Below are 9,463 nucleotides of genomic sequence, written 5' to 3' on the forward strand. Positions count from 1 at the left end.
CCAAAAGTACACTTAAGCAGCACAACCCTGTTTATTAGAGAATACTCGTAATGGAACTAAATCTACAGGAGCAAGGATCGATTTCGTGCGAGAGCTACGCAAATCCAATGAGGCTAACTTATCTGCACACAAATTAGTGTTTCTCCAAATATGCTAGAAAGAAATACGTCATGAGTGAATAGAGAAGTAAACAATCTGAGCAGACACTACTCCTAAATGAGAGGACATGGCAAAGATAGTGGAACACTTAAACAGTCACATTTTGTAGTCGGTTGTTTATTAGTTTATATGGAAGTATGTTATGAAGGGATTAGTCATGTCATCAGAAATGAATATTCGAGTTTCAACCAAAAATAATAATTTTCTAACGTGTGATTAGTTTAAACAATACATGTTTAGTTCTCTTTAATCAAATTTTGAATTTGAACCTGTCGTATAGAATTAAAATCTTGATGTTGCTGCTCAAACATGATACAGATTTGAATTCAATTCAATTCAATTGAATCCAATAATGAATTGATACAGATTTGAAAACCTCTCTTTGGGAGCACGCACCACCAACTAGGAATGAAATTCAATTCAATTTCTAAGAAAATCAAAGAAATCATATTACTCTGATATGATATTCACCCTATGTGGTTTTTTCTATGCAGTGCAGTAGTTTTAGGGGTTTAAAATCAAAACTTTGAAAAATATTTTATCAAACAACTTTTAACTTAAAAGTAGCTTTTAAGCTATTAAAAAATGAAAACTGACAAACAATTTTTGTTTTTTTTCTTCTAAAAATCTTATTGTGAGCTTAAAATTAAAAGTAACTTAAAAGCTGGAAAAAAAAATGGATCAAACACTACCTTAATATACCTTCTTGCCTTTGACCATATAATCTTTGCTATGAGATCTATTAGTTGAAAAGGCTGGCCTGAAAAATGATGACTCATTCTAATCTCTAATAGCAGAGTTAAAATTCATTTGGAGTTGTACTTCACTTCTACTAGAAGTAACTACATTAATTACTTCAACGAATGGTCTAAAAGTTGTCGATAATAGGAGTAATTAAATGAATGACTCTAGAAGTTTGAGGTTGACTAGAAAGTTTTAAAATATGATTAGTTCTTTATTCAGAAAATATAATGAATCCAGGATGAAAATAAAAATTGTAACTTCACAATTCATATTCTTCTAAATTATTTTTTTTAGAAAGAAAAATTAAAATAGTCCCTAACATATACTCCCTCCGTTTTAAAATAATTGTTCATATAGAGAGAGAAAATATTTGTTTCATAATACTGTTCACTTAGAATTCCAATGAAACATTAATTGATGTTTTTCCATTTATAAGAAGAATAAATGATGAGATATAATAGTAGACTTAAAGGGTAGAATATAAAAACAAATTTATCTTCTAAAATGTTAACAAAATTAATTACATTCTTTAATATGTGTGTATCTTTTCTAAGTGGACACTTATATTAAAACACATGGAGTACATCATCATAGGGTTAAAGAAAAAACTTTCTTAATTAAAAAAACTGCAGCGTTATTGTCACTTCTACAAACAAACAAAAATGTCTATAAAATTGAAATTACAAGTGATCAAAATGACAATCCTAAACTGAAGAAAAAATACACGACAACCCAATTGTAAACAAAAAGTCTCAAAACAAACAAAACAAATCCTCAATTCACAGCCATAGAAAGAGCTCAATGGAAGCAAAGGGTCTCCGCTATCAAAGGAGAAAGTACATGAAATGAAGAGGTTGTAGCTACAGCAAGAACCTCACCTTTATCGTCACAGGCAAGGAGGCCAAACCCCGCAGCAGAAGACTCAATAACAGACGCATCAAAGCTCACTTTTATCCTCTGATCCCATCCATAAGACGATGCCAATTGCCAAGAAGTAAGACAGACCAGCGGCAGACACAACAGAACATAAATCAGGAGGAGAAAGCAAACAAGAAGATCATTGCATAGGCCGCGACACATCATGCTGCAATTCATTAAAAATGACGTCATTCCAGTGATCCCAAATACAATATAACAGTGAAGAACAAAGCGAGCATCTCATCATCCACATCTGCAATAAACTATAACAAAGAACCGTACCATTAAGAGAAATGGCAAAAACATCTAACCTGCACAGAGATCCAAAGGAAAGCCAAACCACATCATATGGACATGACCACAACGTCAAAAAGCATGATCAATAGTTTCTTCCTCACATCTACAAAGAGAGCCCAATCCATCTGTATCCACACCGCGAGCATGTAAGCAATGTCGCACTTACACCCCAAACAAGCTATGTACATCTAGGGAGTGTGGGCCGCTTCAAATCCTCTTCAAAGCCTTGTAATGAACAATTTTATGATAAAATAATTTATATTGGTTAATACATGGGGTTGTCTAATTGACTCAAGGTAAATATTGGGTAAATCAACCTAGGTTTAGGTAGCTAAATACTCCCTTCATTCTATATTATATGTCACTTTTTGTGAAGAAAAAAAATTGTTCTTAAATATAAGTTAGTTTCTAATATCTAGGAAGCATTAATAATATTTTTCAATTTTATCCTCATATTTAATATGAAAGTGATGATAAACTTTTGAAATATAACTTGGAGAGAAAAAATCATAAATAAGGGTAATCTAGGAAATTAATTATTTCCTTTACAAAATTACTAGTAATAACTACTTTTTTAAATGTAAGAGAATTGAGTATTTGTGATTTATATATAGAAGAAACAAAGAGAGTACTATTTTAACATGTATCATGGACTAAAATTTTCTAAGACACATGTCAAATATTATTAAATCACTTAAACTAGAGTGATTTTACCCAAAATAAATCTTAGGCCATTTACACAACCCTTTAAGTGACAAACCCTTCTTTAATTATGCAACCCCTTTTATAATGAAAAATTGAATTATTACATTGATAAAAACTTAATTAGCACACATGACACATACATCATGAATTAAAATATATATATGAAATATATTAGGGTCTTGTCCTAGTTAATTATTTATCCTTACCATCTTTTCAGTATCATATTTTATATTTTATAAGCTTTTTAACTACTATTAACTTGCTGCTATTGGAAAATTCAAAGGACAATTTATTTTATTTTCGTAATCATACCTACAAAGAGTATGCTAAAGAGTCTTATTTTAATAGCAGTTCTTCTGTGATTTCTTTGTACTATACATGACATGATTGAAACTAGCCAAATTATTTATGCTAAGTAGTAAGAACTTTAATAGTATATACTAATTTACCCAAAATAAATCTTAGGCCATTTACACAACCCTTTAAGTGACAAACCCTTCTTTAATTATGCAACCCCTTTTATAATGAAAAATTGAATTATTACATTGATAAAAACTTAATTAGCACACATGACACATACATCATGAATTAAAGTATATATATGAAATATATTAGGGTCTTGTCCTAGTTAATTATTTATCCTTACCATCTTTTCAGTATCATATTTTATATTTTATAAGCTTTTTAACTACTATTAACTTGCTGCTATTGGAAAATTCAAAGGACAATTTATTTTATTTTCGTAATCATATGAACCTACAAAGAGTATGCTAAAGAGTCTTATTTTAATAGCAGTTCTTCTGTGATTTCTTTGTACTATCACTACAACATTTTGGGTCTACGGGAACACCTCTCCTTGCTACGGACGGAAAAGCGTTGCCATAGATGACATTAGAGAACAATTCTGAAATACGTAGCTCTGGTTGTAAAACAATAACATCGTCCATCAGCAACGCTCCAATAAGTGTACCCTAAGGTCAAGGAGAACGTTTTTCTACACTTTTCTTTTTCTACGAGATTATAACTGTTGCGGAATCTAGTAATTTCTAAAAAATGTTCTCTAATGTTATTTGAACAAAAGAGAAAAGAGTTAATTTCAATGATTTAAGTTAAAAAACTTTGACATGAAATAAAAAAAAGACAAAACCCTATCTCTTCTCTGCGCCGTGAAAATCGTCTTCCCCTTCCTCCCGTAGCATCGCACTCGCCGTGAAAACCCTAGTTCTTTGATCGAAGCTCTCTCTGCGCGAAAATGGATCCTCCGATCGAATCTGCTTCCTCTGGGTCGTGAAGCTCTCTCTGTGCGATCGAATCCTCCTCGACAAAGCTCCGTTCGTGCTTCAATCGAACCTGCTTCAATCGCATTGAATCTTCCTCTCTTTGCTTCAATCGCATCTGCTTCAATCGCACTGAATCTTCCTCTCTTTGCTTCAACCGCACCTGCTTCAATCGCACTGACTCACGTCTCATTCTGCTTCAATCGAACTGTGTCGTTCAACTTCTGGTAAGCTCTCTCTCTCTTTCTCTCTCGTATTAGATCCTCAGCTAGGTCAGATTGAGAAATAGAAGTTCGTTTACCAGTTCCTCTTTCAATTTCGTTTCCATTTTGTTAGAATGTGAATGAGAATGAGAACTTCGTTTCGTTTCAACTGAGTCAACATTGCTGAACCTGAATCAGTTACACGTTTACAGCATTTTAATTCAATTTCTGGTCAAAATATGCATTTGAATTTTGCAGCATGAGCTTTTGTATTCATATATGATAATCACTCTCTATCTTACTATGTTTTTGTTTCTTTGAGTTTCTGTTTGAATTCTCCTATGTTACTCTCTATTCATTTGAATTTTGAATTTTGCAGCATGAGCTTCTGTAAAATCTATCAATTCTAAGTTTGGATTAACAAATTTACACATTGTGCAGTAAAATATCAAAACTAAAGCTATCTATCTTATAGGTGCAAATTGTAAATCTACTACATGTAGCATGTTTAGATCAACTTTACTTTCATCAGAATCAATTTTGAAATCTAAAAGCTACTCACAGAAACTTACCTAATTCTAGCTTGAGAATCAATTTTAGAAATATTTACAAACATGAACATCAGAACATGGTTTATTAGGGGAAAAGCAAAATCTGAAGACAAAGCTTCACGTTATAAGAATAAAGTTCAAGTGTTCAAGTGTTCAAGTGGGGGGTTTGAACTTTGAAGTTTTTTTTTTATTGATAAAGGCAGAGTATAACTGTGAGCCAAGACACTAGTGTTGTAATGGGTGAAAAAAACACCAGCACGGCAGCACACAACTATTTTAACTTGATCTTTTGCACACTAACAATATTCCTTCTATTCTTATTTTTTATTTATCTATAATCATTCTTTTTGACCAAGCTATTATTTTCATCATTTGACTAACAGGCCTACTTATTACCAAGATATGGGATAATTTTCACAGACACCATAACATACTATGGGTCAATTACTGAAATAATCGAGCTAGACTACTATGGTAGTTTTATGTTTGTGTTATTTAGATGTGATTGGTATCAAGTTGAAGAAGATAAATACGGATTGACTTGTGTTTATTTCAATAGGAGATGTTATGTGGATGAACCTTTTGTGTTGCCTACTCAAGTCCGACAATGCTTTTATATTGAAGATCCTTTTGATTCAAATAGGAATTATGTTATGAAGACCATACCAAGGGATCTTTTTAATATGGTTGATGAATTAGATTCAGATGCCTTGGAATCATGTCAAAGTGAGCCATTAGATCATGCAGTGAACCTTGCAACAGTTGATTCTGATTGCGAAGTTGAGTTGGTTAGGGATGATATGCCTCCAACAATTACTGAAAATCCGTTGCTTGAGTTAGAAGACTTTGATTTTGACATTCAATCTGAAGATTCTGATTTTGATGACACTTTGTTGGACTACATGGATTGATGTATCTTTGTCAATTTTTCCCCTTTGTACGATGTTAGTTTGAAGCTGTGATTACTTTACATTTGGTTGTGAATCTAATGCAAAATTTGACCAAGCCTAGTTTCATTTGCTTTGAGTTTTGGTGTTATTTGTGAGCTGAAGTTCTTTTAAACTGAAGTTTATAAATTTATTAACTGTAAATTTGTATATTTGCAATGTCTTTGAAGTTAACCTTTTGTTGGCTGTTTTGTTTGCTGCTAATTCAAGCTTCTGTTTCTGAAGCTGAGTTTTGGTATCTTATTCTTTGCTCTCTTGATGGTTTACTTTTATGTTATAATTTTGTTTTCCTACTGTTTACAAATGTGATTGATTATTTTTCTATTTTTTTGTAGGAAAATGAAAAGAAGAAGTGATTATGATCTCCAAGCTAAGACTAGTGCTGAATTGCTTCAGCTGTACAAAGTGAAATTGGAAGGTGCTAACAATTTGAAGAAAATGAAGGGGTCTAGTCAAATACAACAGCAAAAGAAAAACCAGAGCCAGCAAAGCGAAGATCAAAGGAAGAACCATGTGAGTTTTAGAAAATCAGTTCAAGTAGAAGAATCTTCCTCTATACAACAAAAAATACAGCAGCAGAGGCAGCAACCGGTGAACTCTACGAAATCTAACCAAGAGGATCATTCTGATGAACAAGGCTCCAAAAAAAAACATATGATGCAACCATTGAGCACTAGAATAGAACTACAAGCAACTAGATCTACTCAAATTCCAGGCATAAGAGAAGATCAAAGGAAGAACCATGTGAGATTTAGTACCAGAGGCACACTTTAGAGAGTTGATAGATTATTGGAGGCTTGAAGCAATTAAAGTAAGATATATATACCTACAGTTCTTTGATGTTTTGTTATTTTTTCATGTGTAATAATTTTTTAATATTAACACAGGAAATCAGTGCCAAAAATGCTAGAAATATAGCACAGCAGAAATGGAGACACCGAGTGGGGCCTATAAGCTTTGCTTGTATAAGGGAGAGATTGGTATATCATTGTCATTGCAATAAGTGGGCATTTAAATGTGTATGACTTTTCTGCTAAAATCATTGTCTTGATGCAGCGTGCAAGCAAAGAGGATGGAGAGAGCTCTACTCAAGCTGATATTTTCATTGAAACTCGTAAAAGCAAGAAAGGAAAAAAGGTGGATGAAGAAACAAATAATGTGATTGTAAGTTTCTTTCTTTGATTTATTTTTTTGAATATGATTATGCATATCCTCAACTAACATTACTTTTAAATTTGGTAGACAAAACTTCATGACTTGGTTGAAAATTGTGGTCAATCTTCTTCTGAAGCTTTTAAGCAAGTGTTTGGCGACGAAAGACCGGGGAGAGTGCGATGCTACGGGAGAACTATGACACCAAGTGTCTTCAAAAGGAATAATGAAATAGCTGAAATTGAGAAAAAACATGCGAAGGAAGTCCAACGTTTAACTGATAAGGTGCATGACATGGAGGCAAAGCATGAGGACATGGAGCGAAAATTTCAAATTCTTCTACGGACCATGCTGAACCATACTGACAACGCAGTTGATTTGGATCCTTTAGCTGCCTTGTTACTCCCCAGTGATGACAATGGCCCTCTATATTCATCTACATCTGTGCATGCTCCAAATAATCAAGAGGTAAAGTAGAGTTGCATGCTATTTTTCTCTTCTGATTTGATCTCTTTGTCATATTCATGGATTTATCATTGGGAGGCTTGGAAGATCCTCAAAGTTCTGTTGTTGTGTTTTGTAATCAAGAGGGATTTCACTATTTTCAGCAATGAAGATGCTAGTTCCTACCATATTCTTACTTTGGTTTGCTTAGTATTGAACAGTTGGCATGCCTGCCTAGTAGAAGCTGAAACATGACAACTAGTTTATTTTCTTATTCTAAGTCTGGTAATTGAATGTAAACTATTCATGTTCCCTTGTACAGAAGAAAGGCCACAATCATGGTGCAACGGCCGAGACGTATTTTCTCAATTCTTCGTCAAATGAATTAGGATGATATGGCCATCATTTTTCACTATGCTTCTTGATTGAATGTAAATTTTTTATTCTTGTTACACATGTTTTATGTACTTCACAGTGACTGATATATATGTATATATTTTTTGTTTGTAGCAAAATGATGGTGGCATGATGGCGGAAGAAGATGATGCTACACTTTGATGGTGGAATTTGGATCCTGTAGTTTGGATCTTTAGTTTGGATCTTTAGCTTATTAGTTTGGATTATTAAATTTGTTGGATTACATGGATTAAATTTTCCACTCCTTGTTGGATTACGTGGATTTAGATGGTTATGGAGGATTGCAAGATTCTATCTGATAATTTCTACACAAGTCAGTTGCTGCAGGTTAAAAGGAATTGCAACAAAGCTGCTGATTTTATGTCAAAATATGCTCTTTCTTTTGTTAATCATGTATGGTTCTCAATATGGGTCCATGCGGTCTAGGACAAATTCTGTTAGATGACTGTGGGGTTCCCTCTCAATTTCCATTTCAATGAATGAAATACTATTTTAATTAGCAAGTATATAATTGTATTCAATTTGATGACAATATTTTTTATGAATCTCCCCATATCAACAAAAGATCAATTTCCTTATAAAATAGAACATTTTCAACTGTTGACAAAAAAAATAACATTTTCAACTTCACTGCAAAAAGCTGTTCTCTTAGGTAGAAAAGGCAACGCTTCTGGTATAGCGAAATCTACCGCTACACTTTAAGATCTGTTCTAAAAAACATAAGAGAACGCTTTTCTCTAGTTATTTACGAAAACGTCCGCAAAAGTGTTTCCGTAGGGAAATTGGAAAAACGTTTCCCTATCAGATAAAGGGCTACGCTTTAACCCCAAGTGTTGCGCTATATTATGAAAAACGTTCTCTTAGGCTTAGGCAACGCCTCAGACGACCACACTTGCAAAAGCGTTTCCGAAACCAAAGGCAACGCTTTTTTGGGATTAGGAAACGCTTTTCGAGCGTTGCTGTAGACCCAAAATGTTGTAGTGTATACATGACATGATTGAAACTAGCCAAATTATTTATGCTAAGTAGTAAGAACTTTAATAGTATATACTAACTAAGCGACAACCATAACAAAGACAAATAGTATATCAATAGTATCCTGGTACAAGCAGGTACGATCCTGGTGGACCCTAGAGGTCAATAGACTCAGCAAGCTCTAGTCCTTGATCAAAGCTACCACGCACGTGGAGAATTTAGTATGGGACCAGAGCTTAGTTACTGACACAGTCATATGAAATGGGATTCTTTTTCCTCCGTCGATGTTTTTCTTTATAAGCTCCTCCGTCGATGTGCCTTGGTATCTTTGAGTATCTTTTCAGGGAAGCTTTTAAAAATATGGCTAAGATATTGGTGTTCACTAGGGTGGACCATTTATATTTTGGTCCACCCATGCACCATCCTTAAACACAATTGGATTAGAGAATTTTAAAATATTCTTTAGATTAACGGTTAGAATTCACTGAAGACTAAAAGGGTAAAAATGTAAAGTGTTATATCATTATCTCCCTTTTCCCGGTGAAACAACCTCCATAGCCGATCCAAACCATGCCTTCTTCAATCTCTTCATCATCATTCTCAAATAATTTCAGATCCATCATTCATGCAATTTAAATTACTGATTCCAGAAATCAATTCTAGAAACAAATGAA

General features: G+C 33.5%; 1 protein-coding gene across 1 annotated transcript; it reads left to right on the forward strand.

The window, feature by feature from the left end:
• Positions 1–6,140: 6,140 nt before the first annotated feature.
• LOC130744174 (uncharacterized) lies at positions 6,141–8,313 on the forward strand. Its single transcript, XM_057596364.1, has 6 exons — positions 6,141–6,516; positions 6,563–6,612; positions 6,689–6,781; positions 6,858–6,965; positions 7,044–7,421; positions 7,908–8,313. The coding sequence occupies exons 1-6, from the start codon at positions 6,141–6,143 to the stop codon at positions 7,953–7,955; spliced, it is 1,053 nt and encodes a 350-aa protein (XP_057452347.1). The 3' UTR covers positions 7,956–8,313.
• The last annotated feature ends 1,150 nt before the right edge of the window (positions 8,314–9,463 follow it).

The sequence above is a fragment of the Lotus japonicus genome, chromosome 3 (assembly GCF_012489685.1).
Source record: "Lotus japonicus ecotype B-129 chromosome 3, LjGifu_v1.2".
In the NCBI taxonomy this organism is placed as follows: Eukaryota; Viridiplantae; Streptophyta; class Magnoliopsida; order Fabales; family Fabaceae; genus Lotus; species Lotus japonicus.

Excerpts from the sequence above, each read along its gene's own strand:
- LOC130744174 (XM_057596364.1), top strand. The coding sequence starts at position 6,141 with ATGAAAAGAAGAAGTGATTATGATCTCCAAGCTAAGACTAGTGCTGAA. Across the intron at positions 6,517-6,562 it reads TAGATCTACTCAAATTCCAG|AGGCACACTTTAGAGAGTTG; the intron begins GCATAAGAGAAG and ends ATTTAGTACCAG. Across the intron at positions 6,782-6,857 it reads CTTGTATAAGGGAGAGATTG|CGTGCAAGCAAAGAGGATGG; the intron begins GTATATCATTGT and ends GTCTTGATGCAG.